Below are 23,366 nucleotides of genomic sequence, written 5' to 3'. Positions count from 1 at the left end.
CTGATATTGTTGAACGCTGCAGTTTGCAAAGCTGCATATATGCAGTCTAACCAATCACAGTGTTTTTACTGAATGCTGTCATCATCTTGAACAAACACCCTGGTGGTAACATGCCGACTGTGGTGGGCACGTCATCACCATGACTGAGCCTTTTTTCCCCCCAGTGAGAGCACTGTTAAGTATAAAAGGGCAACATGAACATGAATTAAACTTAATTTACTGTATATTGCACTCAGTCTTATCAAGAGAGTAATCATGGTTTGAATAACACAGAACAAAGTGTCACAAGTTTGTCCAAAGAAAGCCAAAAGCACTAATGTTACTATCTATGCAGAGACGTGAACTCCAGTGACCAGAGCCCAAAACTGTGGTGTTACTCACTACACTCTCAGAAAGTCACTGGGGCAGTACCCCTCTTGTCACTGGGGTGGTGCCCTCAAGGGTACATCTCAGTATCTTTAGTCAGGGAACATAACTGTACCACAATCCATTGAAATGATGTTCTCTAAGCTGTATTGACTCCACACACCCCGTCTCGTCTCCAGGCTTTTTATTTTAAAACATTAAGTTATGAAAAGGCACAAATATGTGTTTTTCACCTGGAAAAAACTTGATACAGTTGGACCTTAAAACCACTGTTGTATCTTTAAGGGCACATTTACATTGTTTGTACCTTGATGAACAAAAATGTTCCTGCACAGAACCTTTATTTCTGACAGTGTACACTATTTATTCACTACAAAGCCTTTACTTATAACTATGTTTAAGAGAGTCACAGAGTCTTATACAAATCCCTGGTTTTTTACAATAAAGTAAACTTTAGAAACTTATCAACACCTTTTATTGCTGACATTATGTTTGGTTGTTGTTCAGAGTAACCACATTATGGTATGTGATCCTTTCATAAAGAGATTATCGGTGTTTTATTGGTGGGTTTTCCAACGCTGTAGCAATGAGTCACAGGTTGGAGCTACTGAGACGAACCACAGGCGATCGGTACTGCACCAGAGGGGGCGCTCAAGAGCAATGAATCTCATAGAAACCAAATCCAACCCACAAGCTTTGCATGGATCTTGAACAATGACAGATAATATTTCAATACAATTATTATACACACCAACCAAGAAGGCACTTGTACAGTCTGAGGGCAAAAGGGGCAGGGGCTTAAGCCCGTCCTGGCATCTATACATGCACATGCCTGGTGTCCACTAAGTGTTGCACAAATAACAGAAGAGACACATGCCAGTCTAACTTTTGTTTGTTTACCGTGACCTAGACGCCCCTAGAAGCACTCGCATTACCTGTGCTGCTGCATTATGTGGCTTCTGGTATAAAACAAGCTAATTTGTGCAGCTGATCTTTTATGTTCAGTGATACAGAGCGTGCAGTAGACTTACTAAAGCTTATCTATGTTAGCATAATGCCAAGATAGGCCTATTCTTTATTCTTTAATGCCAATAAAGTACTGAACAAATATGCAAAGTTTTGCATTCATGCCACCCTAACGCACATCCACCCCAACCAACTCGCCCCCACTTCTGCGCTTCTGCCAACTGTATCTCACTGCAACAGCCCTGCACTAAGCACATTATCTCTGTGCATCCTTTCTCAAGGCTCTCTGTAAGCTATAGTTGATTTGTTGGTCAGAGCATAGGTCAAGAAGTTGATTTCTGTTTGGCTTGTTTTACAAATAGTTTATATTTTGTTTATATTTTATTTACTGTGCAAAAGTTTTAAGTATTAGGTTTTTTAGGTTTAGTATTACCTGTAGATGTCATCCAACACCTGGTTTGGCTTATCAGTACTTTATTAAGATTAAGATTAAGTGACCCTTATTAGTCCCACAACGGGGAAATTTCACCTCCGCAATTTAACCCATCCATGCAGTGAAACACCACACACTAGTGAAGACACACACTAGGGGGCAGTGACCACACTTGCCAGGAGCGGTGGGCAGCCCTATCCGCAGCGCCCGGGGAGCAGTTGGGGGTTTGTTCTTCAAATTCATAACTTTTCTTAAAATTAAGAAATTCCTGTTACTAATTACTGTTTTATTATGTTTAATCAATCCACCTTGGAAGCCACAACATATTATATCCATTTATTTAAGTAACATTTTACCATCTTGTCTGTAAATTTGTCTCAGTATGTGCGAATGTCTTAATGTAGACTAAAAAATATTATGTAAAGGAAACGCCCACTAACACTGCTCTTCTTTAAGCTTTAGCTCATTTATAGCCCTCTATTCTCATTTGCCGGATTCTTGTTCGAATTTTCCTGTTCCACCTTAAATGGTGCCTGACACGTCAGAATGTAACTGCTGCACCATTTAAGGTGGAACAGGAAAATTCGAACAAGAAGCAAGAAACAGCTTCGCGACTTTTTAGTGGTTGACAATTTCAGGAAATCAGGAACTGGAAATCACAACCAGCTGGAGTGATTATAAATGCAAATAAGTCCATTCGTCTCCAAATTATGGATGTTCGTCTTAAATCTTTCTCTTTGCCATTTCGTTAGCTACTAGCTAGGCGAGACTGTTATCTGAGTTGCGATATCTTTTGCACAGTACTGTATATATTTATATGCTGTATAACTACTATATAAAGCAATTTATGTATACATTTTTTGTATATGTTTATAGTAGCTGTTTATATTGATCTCTAGGCTGCTGTTGTGCATGTTGCAAGTTTTTCTACATAAGAATTTACTAAATGTACATATTGCTCCTAACAAAATTGGCATGTTGAAGAATCGTAAGCTCATCTCAAGAACATGATTCCCACTGAATCAAGAATTGCAGCCCTTGTGAAGTCAGTCTTTAACTGTGTCATTACTGATTCACCAGTTTGTTTCTAATGTACTGCAAGCCATATCACAATCGCAATATGTAGCCATGTAATCACAATACTAGTATTGTGCAGCCTCATTTGAGGATAAGATTCCTGAGATAAGTACATGTTCAATTAGAGTCAGAGCTGGAATAGAAGCGCAAGTCACTCTCAGTCTCAGTCCGTCTGTCTCTTTCGCTCTTTTTCTGGCTTTTTCACACACGTGTGTAGTCACCCGTTCTCCAGCCTGCACGGCTTCTACTCCCACTGTTTCTATGGTGACGTAGCCATGCATGAACAGGGCTGTCAGCAGTTAATAGACACTGAAGCATGGACTCAGCCATCAGGCCTTCCTGATCTTATTAAGTGTTGACAGCCCTTCATAGCACCTTTTTACTGGGAACAGAAGCGGCAGTGAGGGGGGTGGAACAGTGCTAGTATCATGTCAGCACCTTTCACCTTTCTCAGACCATACACGCTCGCTAGAATGGATTTTGTGAGCGTTCAGGTAGATGACATATATCACTGTCAGCCGCCTTGTTACCTTGTTTCTATCGATCCGTTTATCATACAATGTTAATTGTAAAAAAGGGAGAAAAAATGGTGTAAAAACAGAAAAACTACCAAAAATTGTATTTTTCTGAACAGCTATGGAATGCTAGTTGGTGAAATATACAAGACAAATAAAAAGAGATCAGTAGTATTTCTTTTTTCATGCTGCTCTGGTCAGCCTCAGTGACCTTTTAATGGACATTCTCAATGATAACCTTAAATACCCCATTAAGGGCACAAATAGTATGCATTTAAGCCCAAAAAGAGAATTAGTATAATGAAGAGCATGGCGGATGTTTGGGCCTTGCTCTCGGATCCTAAAATAACCCCTAGGCCGCCCCAGCACTCCTCTCCCAACTCCCACTGGAATGTGGCCCTGCTGTTGTCATGGAGATAGAGAAAATGCAGGAGGACCATTTTTTTTCGGAAGCCTCTGATCAAGCTGGATCTGTCCTCCCCTCTTTCTTCTCCTCTAATCTACTGTCCACCTACTGTCCAGATCCTCTTGGTCATACAGCTTGTTTTCTGCTCCTGCTCACATCGCACCTCAGCAATCATAAAGACGTAATGAAACATTTTAATGGCCCACTGCCAGCAGCACTGATGGACTGTTATTTCTCCCCCTGCTGCACTGTGGTACAACGCTTGTACCAATTTATGAGTGAAAATGGGGTGATTTTTTTGGCAGAACGTCAGCCTCTAAAGAAACAGAGGTTAAAAATACTCTATATTCCACTGGGGGACTGTTCTTTAGTATACATCTACTAGCCTCTTGATTAGAAAGCCTTATTTGTAGCTGTCCTTCGCTGGTGTACCGTTAGAGACTGTAGCCCATCTGTTGATACACAATCTGTATTTGCCATCCTCAAGCCCTTAATCAGTGGTGAATTTTAGACCACAGAGCCACTCTTGGCTGGATATTTTTGAGTGGTGGACTACACTTAACCTAGCAGTGACACTGATGTGTAAAATCATCAGCAAAATGACTGATACTTTCATACCACCATGGTATGATACACACCGATGAGTCAAAACATCTTGACCACTCACAGATAAAGCAAATAACACTGATTATCATAACAACAGCGCATGTCAAGGTCTGAGATATATTAGATGGGAAGCAACAGTCGGTTCTCATTGGAATCGGGAGAAATAGGCAGGCGTGAAAACCTGAGTGGCTTTGACAAGAGCCAAATTGTTACGGCTAATAAGTGTTGGAACTGGACCTTGGAGCTACTGAAGATGGTTAACTGCTCAGAAGAGTCCCGTTTTTCTTATACATCACATGGAAAGTCGGGTATGTGTGCAGTGTTTACCTGGGGAAGTGATAGCACCAGGATGCACCATGGAAGATTAGTTTGAGTTCAATATGTTGCAAAAAAACAAAATCTAAAATATTTCTCATTACTTGTACAAGTTGCATTTTATGTTTTTTTTTAATATGTTAAACAGATAATTGAGCATTAAATGTGCAGACGTATGTTGACCTACGTTGAACTATGAACTTAAGCCCTTAAAATCCAAGGCTTATGACATACATTATTATACATTGATTACATGGACTACAATATAAATTAGCTGAGTTATTGTAAGGTCATAGAAGTGTGTAGTAAACCTTTGGGCCCTTTGGTGGGCTTTGGCCATTTAAAAAAAAAAACGTCACCCAGATTTGATGATGCCCATTCATATATATATATATATATATATATATATATATATATATATATATATATATATATATATATATATACACATTGTCATTTGTGTATCTGCTCTGTTTTCCAATGTGTTGTGTGTTGCACCACGGGGCCTGAAGAATGACACTTCATTCTTTAGTTTACAAGTTATATTAAGAAATGAAATGACGACAACTTGACAGCTAACAGCCTGTTCACCTATTCAATGGACCTATAATGTAGGAGCTAATAAAGTGGGCAGTCAGTGAAAGCAGCGGCTCTAATAAAGTGGATACTGAGTGTGGCTATTTAAGTCAAATCTTGCATCCCTGCCTGTGTCTCTGACTGCAGGATGGAGTGGTTGGGTCATGAATGGCAGCTCCAGAGGACTTCTTGATGAAGGTTCGCCACTGAGATATACTGATCAGTAAAAGGCCCCAGAAGAGAATCAAGCCCAGTTACACAAAACACCTTAGCACTGCTAACAACACACTCTTAAGAATAAAGCTTCCTAAATCGTTCTTGTCTTAGATGTATAGTTCTAGGACAAACCTTTTTAAGGACTCATTTCATAGAAAAACAAAAAACTCTCACTTTTTTAAATAGAAGAGTTTCATGTGGTAAACATTACTTTAGTGTCACTTTGCTGGCTGAGGTGTTAAAAGCACCTGCTAACGTTGCTAATGTTCACATGGGCTGTGTACAGTTACAGAAATCCAGTAATCAGATTACAGGTACATTAGAAAAATAAGGTGCTTATCTTACATTACCACTCACACACTAACATCAGTTTTTGGATTGCAAAAGCATTTCCTTATTCATCCTCTGTTTGATTTTTGCCAACTTCCACAGGTGAAACGAACTTGCTCCACCAATAACTGTTGTCTCTGGGGTTGGCATAGCAACACTCATGCTAAGCAGATGGTTGCATTTCAGCAAATAGAACTTTTAACAAACATCAACAGGATTAGTTTGTCCTCTGCACAGCCTGTGCATCTCCAAACCTGCTTAAACTTGGCTGCAGTCATCTGAGCTGTGTGAGCACAAGGCTTCCTCTTTTCTGAAATGAACAGTAGCTGACCCAGTGGCGCTTTTGGCCTTTTTTGGCGAAGAGCAAAGGATATCTGTCACTTCAAGACAACAGTTTGTTTCGTCAAATAAAAGTAACACCCAAACCAGATGCTATCACCATGGCGGCATTTACACTGCTGCACGGGGCTTTGTATGAGGCATGAAATCTACAGCTAGTGTTGAATGAGGCAGAGCTCTGGTTAATTAGTCTTTAACCGCTGCTGTGTTAAAGGTGAGGTCAGCAGTTTAATTTCCATTTTTTTCTCTCTGACTGTGGAAGCGACACAGTACGCTAGTGGGCTAGTTGGTATTTCTGTTTGCCTTGTTTAAAGAGTAACAAAACCCTTTTCATATGTGTCCTTGATCACGTCGGAAGGTGGTTTGAGTGATCGGGTCACCCGCCTCACACCTGTTTACACCTGTATTTAGCGCCAGAGCTGGTCGGCCCTATACGCCCCACAATTTATGCAAGCGCCCTGCCTCGCGTAAAGGACGAGAGGATGAAGCGGAACTATGAGACCATGAGAGTGAATTGTGGGAACAGCAATCAGGTAAACTTGGTTCCTCTCCTCTCCAAGTTTGATGTCAGAAAATAACAAAAAAGTGAGAGTGAAATACAACCAGTTATTATGTTTGATGAACGCCGACAGACAACAGTGTTTACAAACTGCAGCTCAGAAAAAGAACCACGTAGTGTGTAAACATGTTCATATGTGCATATGTGAAATGTAACTTGCTCTTTGCAGCAGTAGCCTATGTGGAGACCAGTCCAGACCAGAGAGTATATGGATGTGACTGCACACTCCTCATAGGCGCACAATTAAGAGCAATGGACCGACACTGACTACTGATTAAATGTTGAACTGGACAATATGGATGTACATCTCTCTCTGTAAATGACAACTATCAAGTATTCAGCTAAGCCATAGTATACATAGTATTTTATATTTGAAATGCATTCAAGGAAATCTGGGGAGCCAGTTTGAATGGGCCTGATGCAGCTGATAAAATTAGTAGTATTATCCATAATTTTAAATATTGTTTGTTTGTACTTCATTCTGTTCTGTATAGGTCTACTCATTCTTAGACTGACAGATGAAGGAAGGATTGTAGTGGGAGGACTGGGGTGTAAGGTAGGATTGTGTGGCCATTGCAAATGTTTTACATAGCTCACGTGGATCAGGTACGAGGGCCCCTTTGCAGAATTTTGCCTAGAGCCCCAGAGAGGTCAGGACCGGCTCTGTTTAGCGCTGCCCACTTATAATTGGATCACTTATGATCCAGCCCATGAACCAGACAGTCATTTTTTCCACACTGACTACCTCTGTGTGACATGATCAATGCAGCTGCATGACTGCTACAGCTCACACACAACGTCCATACAGAACGCCTGCGCTGCAAAACCGTTTGGCAGATCTACACGCTGAAATTTTCATCGATTGCAACAAAGTTCTACAGACACCACAGACAAGCAGTAAGTCTTGCTGTGGGATTGATAAAGAAGATCGTGTTAAAAGCATGCGCATGTGTTTGTACTCAATTGTTTTCTGGCTTATGACTGGACCATCGTGACATCAATCCTTTAGCTACTGAAAAAGCCTGACTAGCTCAGAATGTTTAGTTTTTCATTTAATAACAGCCATAAATTATATAATTCATGAAATGAAATGTATTGTCTTATCCATATGTTCAAAGCGTAAAACAAATAGTAGCATGTTCAAAAAATGTTTTTGAAATTTTAATTTAGGTTATTTGTCCTGCAGCACTTATTTGCTGGGTTATTCTGACAGGGACTCTTATTGTGAAGGCAGGGCAAGTCACTGAGCTTTGTTTATGTGTAGATCACGAAAAACTCAGAGCCAGTCTAGCGCTGACGGCTGAGAGAGGAAGACGTAGCGAGACTAGAGCAAACTGTTAGAGAAAACTCTGCTTTTGTATGGCATAGCTGTGGCCAACAACAGCTGGTCAATAAAGCACCACAACTTGTGTGAAAGCTGTGTCCTTCTTCTAGTAAGGTTTGAGCTTGTATGTTGAAATTTACAGGCCTAGTAGTCACACAGCTAACCACACGGCCCTTCATAACACTGGAATAGTAACGTCACTTGCATTACTGTAGCAAAGCAACATGTTTTTCCAGCTCACAGACGGCCACAGACCTTCACCGTCTATTCTACTTACTGCCATTTTGAGCACCACTGATATTAAATAACAGCAGAAAATTGTGTGTGTATAACACAGTACTAAAACATATGACCTCTACTTTTTAGCACCAATAAACCCTCTAGTGACTGTGCCAGTCCTAAATGTGCTAATCTATTCTCTTTATAACACGATGAATGTGATACAAACACAGACCTTTAGGGAGCTGATTCAGCAGAGCTAAACATAAATACAGAGCTAAGAGTGAAATAAGCCTAATTGTGCAAAGCTAAGCGGGCACAGAGGGTGTGCAGCTACAAATTCTCTGCTCTGTAAATCACTGGACAGTGTCTGACAGTTCTGTGGCTTCATAACTGTCAGGCTAAGAATGTAAACTAATCTGGTTACTTTTGGAATATTTAATTTTCCTTCACTGGTAGATTCATTTCATTTCATTTTTTCTTTCCCCCAAACTATTATCAGTCATACTAATGCAGCTAGTACACAGTTTATGGACACTCTCAGTAAATTAGTTAAAAGACTTAACTATTGATGTTGCCTGCATATTATCTAATGTATCTTACTCTGATTACTTAATTTTTGTATTCAGATGATGTAATCTGGATTACACATAATCAGTTACTACAAAGATTATTTGGAGCAAAATAATTAGTTTATTAAAATCAAGAACATTTCATTCTACAGGAACACATGTGGAGCTGTGATTGGTCAAGATCCTCACATCGTCAGAGTCTTAGTGAAAACTGCATAAGTGGGAAATTTCTTCTTAAGAACAGCTGGTGAATGAGGCCCAATGAGATTGGTCAGAAGGCTCCTTTTCATATTGCAGATTTCCATGCATATATCAGCACCGCAAAGGCTAAAACTGTCATAAGGCTGCTACAACATGTTGTGCAGCCTTATGACATACAATAAACATCACTTTACTAATAGTGAATAATCCACAGTAGTCAGTAAACATTAGGATTAAGAATTCTATAATAAGCCTAGAGTTTAAAGGGTTAAAGAGAAAGAGTGTAATATTTTCCTCCAAACTCTAAATGCACTCCAACTGTTCACTTTTTGTTCTCTAATTAATATTCAGTTTTTAGAGCTCTTTTAGAAAGTTTCTAGAACTGAAGTGCAGCTACAGTGGATTCCTGTTCAGTAAAGGCCAGTTCAGCAGAAAGGAAACGTCCTACTATTCTACTGATTCACACCACGCTGTTTACTCTGCTATCCCTTCATCCCTTTCCCTTCTCTCTCGCTTTCTCTCTCTCTTGCGCACGCACACACACACACACACACACACACACACATACACATACACACACACACACACACACTTCAAAGGAGTAAATCGAGCAGTCTCCTCTCTAATCTAACTTTAATAAGGGCCGTTAATAGCAACACATTGGCTGGTAGCGAATCACAAATCATTGAAGGTTCCAATTTCCTTCCCCTTAAATAAAGCCAGAGAGAGAGAAAGAGAGAGAGAGAGAGAGAGACAGAGAGAGAGAGAGAGAGAGAGAGAGAGAGAGAGGTGGAGAGAGATAGAAAAAGAGAGAAATATTCAACATAGAGAAAGAGATGGTGATGGAGGGACAGAGTGAGATAGAGAGAGAGAGTAGAGACAGATGGCGAGAGAGGAAGAGAGATAGAGAGAGAGATAAAGAAGACAGAGGAAGATGGTCATGAGGGGAAAGAGACAGAGATGGAGAGAGAAATAAAGAAGATAGAGAAAGAGATGGTGATGGAGGGAGAGAGAGAGATGGAGTTGGAGAGAGAAAGATAAAGAAGACAGAAAGATGGTCATGAGGGGAGAGAGAGATAGAGATGGAGAGAGAAAGAAGATATAGAGAAAGATATGGTGATGGAGGGAGAGAGAAATGCAGATGGAGAGAGAAAGAGAGAGCGATAAAGAAGACAGAGAAAGATGGTCATGAGGGAAGAGAGAGATAGAGATGGAACGGAGAGAGAAAAAATAAGATATAGAGAAAGAGATGGTGATGGAGAGAGATAGAAAGAAATGGACATGGAGAGAGAGAGAAAAAGAAAAAAGAAGATATAAAGAAGGAGATGGTGATGGAGGGGGAGACAGAGATGGAGAGAGAGAGACAGAAATATACAGAAATAGATGGTGATGGAGGGACAGAGTGAGATAGAGACAAATAAAGAGGATATAGAGACAGATGGTGATGGAGGGGGGAAGAGATACAGAGAGAGATGGAGATGGAGAGAGATAAAAACAGCGAGAGAGAGATAAAGAAATTATAGAAGATATAGAGAAAGAGAAGGTGATAGAGAGAGAGAGATAATGAGATGGAGATGAGAAAGAGAGAGAAACAAAGAAGATAAAGAGAAAGGTGATGATGGAGGGAGAGAGAGATGGAAAGATGGAGATGGAGAGAAAGAGAAATAACGAAGATATAGAGAAAGAGATGATGATGTGATAGAGAGATGGAGAGAGAAATAATGAAGATATAGAGAAAGATGATGATGGAGAGATAGAGAAAGAGAGAAAACAGAGAAAGAGAGGGATAGAGACAGACAGACAGACAGAGGAGTGAGAAAGAGAGAGAGAGAGAGAGAGAGAGAGAGCTGTTGAGCTGTGTGGAGGGGAGAATGAGAGACGCACTGCAGGACCAACACCCAGAACATTCAGTCCTGATGGAAACACGGTAATAAGAGGGTGTATAATGTTCCACATTTGCATAGAAATAACACAAGACATAAAGCAAAAAAACACACTCACAATGAAAAGGCTGTCATACGCTGCAGTTGGGCTGCACATTATATTATTTGTTAATAGTTATTACAATACTGGCCTTTGCAATACTGATATCACAGAAGGCAATATGCAAATGAACCCTTTAATAAACCACAATCATGTTCATTGTGTGCTGTGAGGATCCTGAAAAACATCCGATGTTTAAGATGAGCTTCTGTGGGTGTCTTGATTAATCAATGCATTTACATGATCCAACATGCATTCCCACAATTAATTATGCATTTACATGATTAATTAATTAAGATCACACAGGAGCCACATCTTACATTTTTTTAGGTCCAAGTCTGGTATTTGTGTGGGTTTATGTACCGAAAAGTACACAATCACAACCATTTTCCAGCTTCTCTGTATCCCTTAGAATTAAACAGGTTGATTTGTCATCGTGCCTTTAAGACTAATGTATGTAAATAAGCTCTGTTCTGATTGGCTGCTCTGTATTGTACTTCTTTCAGAAAAGCAGTTTAGGCTGAAACACTCCTCATAACTTCAGCATGAATGGGTGGAGCTAAACTGCTGGAGGCTGAATAGGAGGATATTTGTAAATGTGTTGGTTTTTGTGACATCACAAAAACAATAGCTTCAAAACAGGCTGTTTTTCCAGCTTAGTTGCAATGCTTTGACTGTAATAATGCTTACATGCCGTCCCCTTGGAATTATAAGGTTCTATCTGCATTCTGAGCAGTCTGGGATATTGAGCTTCAAAGATTTTGCATTCCAAACAGCAAAACTGATATGTGGAACATGATTCTTTCATACATGACAGTGACAGACACCCTAAATGCATTCAAAATGTACAACATCAAAATTCTATCAAATATATATATGAGTTTTTTGGAACAGGTCAAATGCAGACAGAACCTTCTAATCTTAACAACCCACTTTCTGCCTGGAGTTAAAGGTTCTATCTGGCAAAACATGAAAAGAAGCAACGATTTTCAAGGAACACAAACAAGTTACTTGTAAATTGTTTTAAAACAAAAAAATTAGTGTAACAGAGAGTTACATGTGTCCAGAAGTAAAATGTAATGCTTTCTATGACATTTTTATGGCATTTATTTTTATTGTTTACATATTTTTTATGACATTTGTTTCTTGTTTTAGGACAAATCATCTTTTTCTTATTTAAAAAAGCATTGATTGGTAGATTAAGTATAAAGGTCAGTGCTAAATGTTTAGTCCAGTGCTGGTTTCATTTTTAGGTAGGAACCATACGTTTAAGCGTCCTTCAGGTCAGACAGTGACCAGTTACTGTAATAACCCTTCCCAGCAAGTAAGTGTAGCAGGTCAGTATAAAGGCAGTGTGAGGTTTTGTTTTATATCTATACTTTTTAATTATACTATATATACTATTTAATTACATTTAAGGCTTAATATTTATAATATTTAAGACAATAGGACGTTCTGCAGAACTGCAAGAAGACAGGCAGAGTTTCAGCAACATGTTGTCAAGTTTCATAAAGTTTTGTAAACATTTCCTGCAGTCACTGAGCAGCAACATGACAAAGACACAGAACCTGATTGGTCCTCTTGTGTGTATTCGAAGTGCTGATTGGCTCACAGATAGAACCTTACAGAACCTTGTAGAAGTTACAGTTTGACTATGGAGACAGAACCTTTTGTTTTCTAGGTAAAAAGTCCAAAAATGCACACGACTTAAAAAAACACCTCACAAAATGTTAAGAAGTGTCATAGAATAAGAACATGAGAATAACTTAATTTTGACAAAAATGTCAGATAGAACCTTATAATTCCAAAGGGACTTATACCTATATCAAAAAAAAAAGAAAAAGAAATGAGAAAATTTGGTTTTCCATGATATGGGCACCTTAATATATCAAAGCCTATCAGAATCGCATTATATATATCGGTATAATCACAGTATGGTACTTTATCCATATCGCTGAATTTCTTTTATAACTAAAAATCACTTATATTGGTCCATTCATCCTGCAAATTCTGACAGTGTGGAATAACATTTTCAGTATATAAATAAAAAAGCATTCCTAGGTTTCCAATGGAATAGAAGCCATTTATAGGTTATAGAACCAAAAAGCCAAGCTGACACTGCAGACACAAACACTGTCACAAGACAAACGCAGCGACACACTGAGAGGTTATGTGACGCCTTGAACACAAAACTCCTCCAAATCCACAACTTAAGCCCTTAAATCCTATCATTGTGGTCTCGACGAAGCATATAATTTGCCCAGTCTCTCGCTGACTGCCTTGTGTTTAAACGTCCGTGGGCTGACGGGATAAGATTCAAGGGCCTCTTCTGCCAACAAAGCCATCATTATGGAAAACAAACTGTTTCTGCTCATATTCATGATCAAATCGGCTTTTGTAGGGAAGCCGGAGGGGGGGAGCAGTTCTGGAGAAAGGCCTACACAGGTCAGATGTTATATCCACAGACTGTGACTTCATTTATTTCGTTATTTTAAAGCATGCATTCTACCATGGCCTTATTCTCCCATTTTTTACCTCATGCCACATTTCATTTGCCTCTGCTCAGAAGAGAAACCCATAAATATAACACAACCGCAGGGAATGACTTGTGCTAGGCAAGGGTGTCCCTTATGGCCAGGCATTTAAAGAAATACTCCAATGTTTTTTTCCCTGATCTTTATCCGCTACATGTGTAGAATATGGTTGATTATATGTACTTACACTGTGTGGCCTGAAGTATATTGCCACTAACCCACAGCTAACAGGTGTATTAAATCAAGCAAATAGCCATGCAATCTCTGTAGACAAACTTTGCCAGTAAATTGGGTTGTACTGAAGAACTCAGTAACTTTAAATGCAGAACTGTCCTCTGACACCACCTTTGCCACAAATCATTTTGTGACAATTCTGCCCTGCTCGATCTGCTCCAGTCAACTGTAAGTGAAATGGAAGCATATAAGAACATCAACAGCTCAGCGTCACAGCTGTAGATCATGCAAACTTACAGGGTGGGGTCACTGAATGCTTAAGCACATAACACTTGAAAATCACATATCCATTATTGCATCACTGGAAGCTCAGCACAAGAACTGTGCATCAGGAGCTTCATGAAATGGGTTCCCATGGTCAAGCAGCTGCAGACAAGATTGCTATGGGCAAAGCCAAGCGTCATGCTTCACTATCTGGCAGTCTGATGGGTGAATCTGGGTTTGGCGAATGGTAGGAGAACACTACCTACCAGAATGCATAGTGCAAACAGTAAAGTTTGGTGGAGGAGGGATAATGGTCGATGGCTGGTTTTTCAGGGTTTGAGATCAGCAATTTAGGGAATACCCTTTCTTGTTCCAACATGACTGTACTCCTGTGCACAAAGCGAGGTCAATAAAGATATGGTTTGACGAGTTTGGTGTGAAGGAACTCCAGTGGCCTAGACAGAACCCTGACCTGAACCCCACAGAACACCTTTAGGATGAACTGGAATGTTAACTGCAAGCCAGGGCTTCTCGTTCAACACCAGAGACTGACCTCACAATTTTGACTGAATGGGCACAAATTCCCAAAAACACACTCCAAAATCTTGTGGAAAGCTTTCCCAGAAGAGTAGAGGCTGCAAAATGGGGAACAACTGCATATTGAAACCCATGGTTTTGGAATGGGATGTCCAACAGCTCATATAGGTGTGATGGTCAGGTGTCCACATACCTTTGGCCATACAGAAATCACTGACTTGTGCCAGGCCAGATATGGGAACAATGTGTCAAACCAACAAAAGACTTTAGCTAGCAAATTGTTATCAGTAGGCAAAGGAATTGTTTTTCCCTTGCGAGAGGTAATATCTGGAGTTTTTAGCCATGCTAACTTACATAGCATCCACGGGCTAACGACAGGCTTGTTGTCCATCTAACAATGTTGATGAGTCCAGCAGCACCTGAGCTTCGCCTTCACGAAGCATTGGACTGGTTTAGACATTTCACACCCAGTTGTTCCCACCTTAATAAGCCCATATTTAGCCCAAAATGTCTCATTACGAGACGTCTGTCCCCATGAGACTAGTGAAGCACCTGCCCATTGCCTTCGATTATAAGTGTGTTTCAAGTTAATCGTTCTCTGTTCTGTTCTTTTACTAAGTACAAGGCAAATGTTGAAATCATGGTCTGCGGTAACTGATCACATATTAGAGATACAGCAGGTTTTAAGGTTCAGGTTTGGAAAACACTGGAGGCACAGATGGAAAACGAAAAAGGGGAATCTGTTGAATTTCAGATCTTTTGCAAAACTGCCCATTTTCTTTCAAGCACGGCAACTGTTTCTCCCAGAACTACAAAAAGGGGGAGATAATACAAGATTAATAGTCAACATTCAGCCCACACATGTTTAAAGAGCAAAGCACCGGCCGTGACGTTACCATCACAACGGCAAGCGAAATGTCACATCGCTTCTGTCGAGTTGCAATGCGCCTCAATCTGCAACACATTATAGAACCCAACTGAAGTGGAAAAACAGCTCCGGCCTGGCGCTTATGGTGCTTTCAAAGCCACACCAGGGCTCTTGGGCAACTGCACTGTTTTGAATGTTTGCTGAATCACTGAACAGAATATAATTAGCTCCTGGCTGCAACAGTAAAAACATGTCAGGAGAGGAAACGTCCCTTAGGAGCGCATTTGATGCTGTGCAATCTGTTGCTTGATTTCCATATGGGGAATGTAAAGCTGGATTAGGCACATTTAAGAAGTGCTGGAAGCTGGAGCGTTCTTTCATTGAAGTTCAGATACAGAAACTACGATAGAAAATATATCTCTCAGCCTTAGAGCCGCCACTAGGGCTAATCACTGAATGAGTCCAAGATAAGAAATAGACTGATTTTAAACTATTAGTTCTAGCAGCATTCTTATGATTACAGTATCAGGCTCAATGAAGCTGGGCAATGTGTGACTTGGCTTACCTGAGGTAGCGCAGTGGCTCTATGGTCTCTGGCTCTTTTTCACTGGAGCTGTGGTTCATCTTTGCCAGGCAGCGGAGCGCTGGATACAGGTGATGAGATTCAGCAGCGGATCCTTCTGCACCAGTCAGCCTGCTCTAGTTTTCTCTCTTGTTCTCTGAGCCTCTCCTTTCCTCTCTCTCGCTCTCTCTCTCTCTGTCTGTTCCTCTTCCGTGCTGGCTCAATGGCTGATAAATCGGGCTTCACGCGTGGATCAGCTGCCCTCACTGCCAGTGGCAGCCAATTAAGAGGCAGGCAGAACCAACGAGAGGTGTGTGATTGGCCGAATGCCTCAACGCTACAAGCTCAGCCAGCCAGAGACGGCATCGCCTCCAGAAGCAGCATCCTCAGAACACGCACACGGCACAGCTAATCCACAGGCAGTCACATCACAGCCCTGATCATCCCCGACAATCATGGATATTTTGGAAGTCATTTGCATGCTTATAATCCCTGAATAGAAATCTTACAGCAGAAATCCTATGGAATTATTTTGGAATTACACTGGACTCAGACTCAATAATAATCATTGACAATTGTTATGATCTGCATGTATATTAATTGTCTTGTAGTGACCCCACAAACTGAAATTAGGTCCTTTAAAACACAAAAGCAGATTAATCACAGTCACAAACCATTAAAAGCAGGCCTACGAAAGGAATTTCGAAAGAAAAAAGGGGATTTCCATGTAACTCGTCCTTGAAAAACAAAAACGTTATATCGTTTACTGGAAAGCCGAGAGAGGCGGGAAGAAAAATAGGACAATTATGAGCACCATTCAGGCAGAGTTAATTTCACTCATATGGGAGTACAAGAGCTTGCTTCTGCTCACTTCTGCTGTAATACTGATTTGGACAAGCCTGTTCAGATTACACGTTTTGTTGAACACATCCTCCATAGAGAACAAACTTTTGCCCATTTTAATGCAGAATTACTGCTTTTTTGCTGAATTTAAGGGCATTGGAAAAGTAATAAACATAAAATGCGGTGTGTACAAAGGTTATAACTCATTTCATGTGTTATGTTTTATTTATATCTTATTTGTAGTATAATTTGTCTGTTAAATTCAGCAAATAAATAGAAATTGTACTCTAAAAATTTGCAGAAAAAAGCCCTGCTTAAGTTTTCTGAGGATACCTTATTTTCATGTAGACAATTTGACCAGGGGTGCCTTAATTTTTGCATATGACTGTATATGATCATCACTGGTTTAATAATAATCCCCTCAGCTGTTTTAATATAAAATTCCTGTTACAGGCCTTGAATGGTTTACGACTAAATCTGATTATTATCATTGTAATAACAATAATTCTAACAATAAATAGTTGTATAAATGAATAGCAGTATTGTAATAAAGTATTTTTACAATGAAAAACACCAATTATAACTATTATGACTAATATGATTGACAATTTACAACAGTAATTATTATTACTGTTATTATTACTGTTATTATTATTGCTGTCGATGATCTCAAAAGGGAAATACCCATTGGTCTAATGTGTAATTGAATATACTCCAAGGATTTGCAGATGCTGGGGTCTGCTGGCCGAAGCTGAGGGTAAACACTGCCTCCTTCAGCTGATATCGAGTTATTGCAGTCTGCCTCAGGGACTGTAGAATTGAGCAGTGGAAACTCAGCACTGACAGCTGGAGATAATGAGGCTCATTTCTGTTCATTAGACACACACTGCCATAAACCCAGTGAACCATACAAACACTCAGCGGCACTCAGATTAATGTGGGCGATAGCGAGCTGGACAGCGCACTCTTGTCACCTAATACACGAATTACAAGGCATGGGAGAAAAATATCTTAGCATCACAAATATAATGAAGTTAAACAGCAATACGGCGAGTAAAGCAATTTAAGCAGACAAAAGAGAAAATGATTCCAAATGCAGGCCAGTACAGGTTTCTACTGTTTCTATTTTGCATGGTTTCCTATTGTACAAACTATAGTTCCAAAAAATTCAGGACAGTGTAACGCAATTAAAAGGCATCCAAGTGCATCAGCGAATAATCCAACAGTTTAACAACAAGGATCCTAGGAGGAAGGAGTTTAGGTATTTTACTCTCTTGGATGCATAATATAAAAAAAAAAAAGATTCAGCAAATCCAGAGAAATTGCTGTGTGAAAAGCGCAAGGACAACAACCACAACTGAATGCCATGACCTTTGATCTCTCAGACAGCACTGCATTAAAAACCAGCATGCTTCTGTGATGGATATCACCACATGGTCTCAGGAATACTCTGACAACCTATTGTCAATACACAATGTTCATCGCTGCATCCACAAATGCAAGTTAAGACTGTACAATGCACAGTGGAAGCCATATGTTAACAACGTCCAGAAACACCGCCAACTTCTCTGGGCTCAAACTCATATGAAATAGACTGATGCACAGGAAATGTGTATTGTGATCTGACAAGTCCACCTTGCAGATTGTTCATGGAAATACTGAATGTTGTGTTCTCTGGGCCAAGGAAAAAAAGGAACATCTAGCTCAGACATGTCAAACTGGGGACCTTCTGGGCCAAAATGCTGCAGAAATTTGCATTTACCCTTGTCTAACACTCATAATTCAGTTCATGAAGGCCTTGATAATTAGCTGATGAGCTGAATCAGGTGTGTTTAATGAGGCAGTGTGCTGAAGTCTGCAGTGTTTTGGCCTGCAAGGACTGACATGTGATCTAGACTGTTACCAGCATAATATCAAAAGGCAGGGTCTGTCGTGGTACGATGGTCTATAAGTAGGTAGCTAGCACATCTGTGAAGGCTCCATTAATGCTGACAGATATATACATTTTGGAAGAACATATGTTGCCGTTTTCAAGGACGTTCATGGTTATTTCAACATGAGCACTAATATACATTGTGTTATAACAGCATGGCCGCATAATCGGACAGTGCGGGTGCTAGACTGGCTTGTCTGCTGCCTAGAACTGTCTCCAATTGAAAATATGTATTACTGAAGAAAAAATCAGTTTCAAAATTGGATCATTTTGTGTCTTCAATTCTCAAATGATTAACAAATGTTGTTACATGACAAGGTGATGTAACACAGTGGTAAACATGCTCCTGTCCCAACTTTCTTGGAACAAACGCGAGCAACACATTTGGAATAAGCATATATTTACCAAAATAAAAAGTTTGTAAGGCAAAAAATAAATGATGGAGGTTTTGTACTGTTTTCATTTCTTGAAATTCTAAAAGCAGTGGTCCATATTTATCAGAGTATGAATGCTGATGTGGGATCAGCTTACAGCTTTTATATAACACTGAATAAAATTTCAAGAACTGATGAAACCTGATCTTAAATCAGAGTTTGAAAGGCTTGATAAATATGGTGCATTACGTATATACCGACCGGCCACTTTATTAAGTACACATCATTGTATCTACCCTCACTGTCAACTTACCATATTGGTGCACTTTGTAGATCTACAGACTGTAGTCCATCGGTTTCTCTGCATACTTTGTTAGCAACCTTTTACACTGTCCTTTAATGGTCAGGACCCCCACAGGACCACCACATAGCAGGTTCTATTTGGGTGGTGGATCATTCTCAGCACTGCAGTAACACTGACGTGGTGGTGGTGTGTTAGTGTGTGTTGCACTGGTATGTGTGGATCAGACATAGCAGTGCTGCTGGAGTTTTTAAACACTGTGTCCACTCACTGTCCACTCTATTAGACACTCCTACCTTATTGGTCCACCTTGTAGATGTAAAGTCAGAGACGATAGCTCATCTGCTGCTGCACAGTTTATGTTAGTCATCCTCTAGTCCTTCATCGGTGGTCACAGGACGCTGCCCACAGGACACTGTTGGCTGAATATTTTTGGTTGGTGGACTATTCTGAGTCCAGCAGTGAACTGAGGTGTTCAAAAACTCCAGCAGCACTGCTGTGTCTGATCCACTCGTACCAGCACAACACACTAAAACCCCACCACCACGTCAGTGTAACTTCAGTGCTGAGAATGATCCACTACCCAAATAATAGACTATCTGCTCTGTGGTGGTCCTGACCATTAAAGAACAGGGTAAAAGGGGGCTAACAAAGCATGCAGAGAAACAGATGATAGTCTATAATTGTAGGACTAAAAAGCGCAGGCGGGCTAGCAGAGCAGAGCCACACAGTTCAGGACCAGGAATGATATTTTATTTTTAAACTGACCTGTGAGGCTCTTTCTGTCGAACATGTGTTATTTTTGAACATATCGAGCCTTTTTTACAAGAGCTCCTCTCTCCTCTCAGCTCCTCTTCTGCTGGGTCCGCTTTTATCCACCGTCCGTTTCCACAGTGGCGACGGAAGCATTAGAGAAGCTAACAGCGGGTTCAGATTCAAACCGCGCGCTAAGCTAAACATGGGTTATGAGCAGCTTCCGCAACTGTTATGAACTGTTATTGAAGAGAAAATGTTAGAGTCGAATAACAGACTCGAGGCCCAAGTTTCAAAAATAACTATTATATTACAGAATAAATCCACTGTCACTAAAAACTGACCGCTAAAGCGGAGCCACCGTCACTTCAGCTCCGGCCCAGCTAAGGGAGCTGCTCAGGGACTTTCACTGGAGGGCCTAATCGGCTCCTACGGTCATCCACAAAGAAGGACAGAAAGAAACACAGAAAGAAAAAAAGAAAGAAAGAAAGAAAGAAAGAAAGATGAAGAAAGAAAAGGAAAGAAAGGAAGGAAGGAATAAAGAAAGAAAGAGGGATGCATCGCTGACCGTCCAAAACTCGACACTCTACATTTTTTTCTCCTCTTTCACGAGGTCAAATAATCTGTGCATAAAGGGGAACTCCACCGATTTTTCCAAATTTCTGCAGAATTCGATCATTAAGGTGAACAAATTCATTAAACAGTGGTTTGATGTGAAATGATCTGTTCTAGAAAGATGTACTGTTAGTGATGGTGGAAGTCCTGACAGGCTTTTAGATAGTTATACTTTTCTGGATTGTTATCTCGATATCACAACTTATTTGTCTTGTGATATCAAGATAAAAGTTACTTTCTCAAGAAAACGTGAGATCTTGAGATAAGGACAAACAGGTTGTGATAGAGAAAACAACTTTTGTTATCTTGAGATAACAAGACAATTTAGTCATGATCTCAAGTTGGCAGCCCAGAGAACTGTAACTGCCCCATGGCCTCTGTGGACACCTGTAGATGTCTGAAACTTTTAAAAGGGGAATTCCAGCAATTTTTCAAAATTTCTGCATTAACCGTTTAATGCCCTCACCAAGAAAAAAAGCAATGTATTTTTTATTTGTGTGGGGCAATAATAAAAACAATTGGTGTTTTTTTTGTTTTTTAACCCCACAATTTTTTTTTAAATATTCACAACTACCACTCAAAATGTGCTCTACCAAATAGTTAAAGGGTTAAGAGGTTGTGATGTAAACAAAGTTGTTCAGAGTGGTTTGGTGTGAAATGCTGTTCTAGAGAAACTTACAGAGTCAGAATCGTTTAAAGTGGTGGTGATGGGAACCAGACACCTCAAGCATTTGATGCCTGTAAAAGCTCCCTCACAAAAAGTTATCAGATTTGGTCCTAAAACATATTTTTTAAAATTTTCATTATGGAGAAGTACATGCAGGATGTCAGACGACAAAATAGTCCCCAAAGAAAACTTATTTTTCCAGATCTACCACTATTAACCATAATCAACATTAAACAAACACACAAAGACGTCTATGTTGGTTATTTTGGATAGTAAATCAAAGGCATGTGTTTGCATTGTAGACATTGCAACCCCCGATTCCTATGACCACTACTGTAAATACAGAGTCAAGTTTCTCTACAATGCACCAAATGTAATCAAAATACTCAAAATGATTTGTTTACATCTTAATGATTGAATTATGCAGAATGTTTTTAAAAATGGTGGTGTTCCCATTTAATATTACTACAGCATTACACACTAATAGAATGCCTTTAAAAGGTTTGCTGCACTGTAGCAGCCTATTGTGACACGGAGAGTGAAGGCGCCCTTATGTATGTCACCTTGTGACATCACTTTTTATACTTTATGACATCACAGCAGAATCTTCTAATTCTTCAGAAAGACTCTCGCAGGTATCAGCCACAAGTAGAAGAGACTTGGCTTGGAAAACGAGTGGCTCATGATGGTTTCTTAACCTTCTGACTCAGCTCCGCGTTGTATCCAGGGTGAGAAAAACTATGAATGAAAAAGTTCTGAAAAGGCTGGGCTACAAGCTCGGAGCCACTATCGGTGAAGGGAGTTTCTCCAAGGTCAAGCTGGCCACATCCAACAAGCACTCCACACAAGTTGCCATCAAAATAGTGGACCGCAAGAGGGCACCACATGAATTTGTCTCAAAATTTCTGCCCCGGGAACTGGCCACTCTAAAAGCTGCAAGGCACGATCACATTGTTCATGTTCATGAATTCATCGAGGTCCACAACGGACCGCTGTACATCGTGATGGAGCCCGCCACAACAGATCTCCTCCAGAAGACCCAGGAGCTCAACTGCATCCCCAGCGACCAGGCCAAAATGTGGTTCTCTCAGATCCTCAGTGCCGTGACCTTTCTGCACCAGAAAGACATCGTCCATCGAGACCTGAAGTGTGAAAATGTGCTACTGACCGCTGACCATCAGGTCAAACTGACAGACTTTGGTTTTGGGCGGTTTGCAAAAGGCTTCCCTGAACTAAGCCAGACGTTCTGTGGCTCTGCTGCCTACGCGCCACCTGAGGTGCTTTTGGGTGTGCCCTATGATCCGAAGAAGTATGATGTGTGGAGCCTGGGGGTTGTTCTTTACGTCATGGTCACCGGCTGCATGCCCTTCGACGACTCCAATGTGAGCCGTATTCCACGGCTCCAGGGCAAAGCCTTGGTGTATTCTGAGGGGATCCCAGTGGAGGAGCCCTGTCGTGCCCTCATCTCTTATCTGCTGCAATTCTGTCCCTCCACACGGCCTTCAGTGACACAAGTGGCACAGCATCCTTGGCTACAGTAAGAGGCAATGACGTTAATTAAAACGCTGTGTTGGAACATGACTCTTTTCTGAAGCTTTTCATCTACTGGTCTTTGTAGCGCAGGTAGGGGTACTTGTGGAGCAAGAGGTGCCGAAGTACAATATACAGTACTGTGCAAGTCAGTGACCCTTCATTTATTTAATTTCCAGTCCAAAAGGCCAGTAAGAACAAGTTATTCAATTATCAGGAGATATTTTCAAGAATAAAAAAGGCAGGAGTTTCCAAAACAGGAGCTCAAAAATTCAAATTCAGAGAGAACTAATAGAGAAAATGGGACTCCTAACAACTGTGCAAGAGTTGTTAGGCCACCAAAACTGTCAATAGCAGATAAACCGAAACAAAATTAAGCTCCAATCTTGATTTAATTGCTTGGATTAA

General features: G+C 40.4%; 2 protein-coding genes across 2 annotated transcripts in view; one reads left to right on the top strand and one right to left on the bottom strand.

The window, feature by feature from the left end:
- The window catches only part of yjefn3 (YjeF N-terminal domain containing 3), a 56,398-nt gene extending 40,198 nt beyond the window's left edge, over positions 1 to 16,200 (bottom strand). The window contains exon 1 of the mRNA XM_036587311.1: positions 15,946 to 16,200. Coding sequence (XP_036443204.1) covers positions 15,946 to 16,004 — 59 coding nt within the window. The 5' untranslated portion in view covers positions 16,005 to 16,200. The remainder of the gene's footprint in view (positions 1 to 15,945) is intronic.
- Positions 16,201 to 21,966: 5,766 nt separating this feature from the next.
- tssk6 (testis-specific serine kinase 6) lies at positions 21,967 to 22,969 on the top strand. Its single transcript, XM_036586981.1, has one exon. The coding sequence runs from the start codon at positions 22,169 to 22,171 to the stop codon at positions 22,967 to 22,969; it is 801 nt and encodes a 266-aa protein (XP_036442874.1). The 5' UTR covers positions 21,967 to 22,168.
- Positions 22,970 to 23,366: the final 397 nt, after the last annotated feature.

Source organism: Colossoma macropomum, unplaced genomic scaffold (genome assembly GCF_904425465.1).
Source record: "Colossoma macropomum unplaced genomic scaffold, Colossoma_macropomum, whole genome shotgun sequence".
In the NCBI taxonomy this organism is placed as follows: domain Eukaryota; kingdom Metazoa; phylum Chordata; class Actinopteri; order Characiformes; family Serrasalmidae; genus Colossoma; species Colossoma macropomum.
This window is presented reverse-complemented; position numbering and strand designations above follow the sequence as displayed.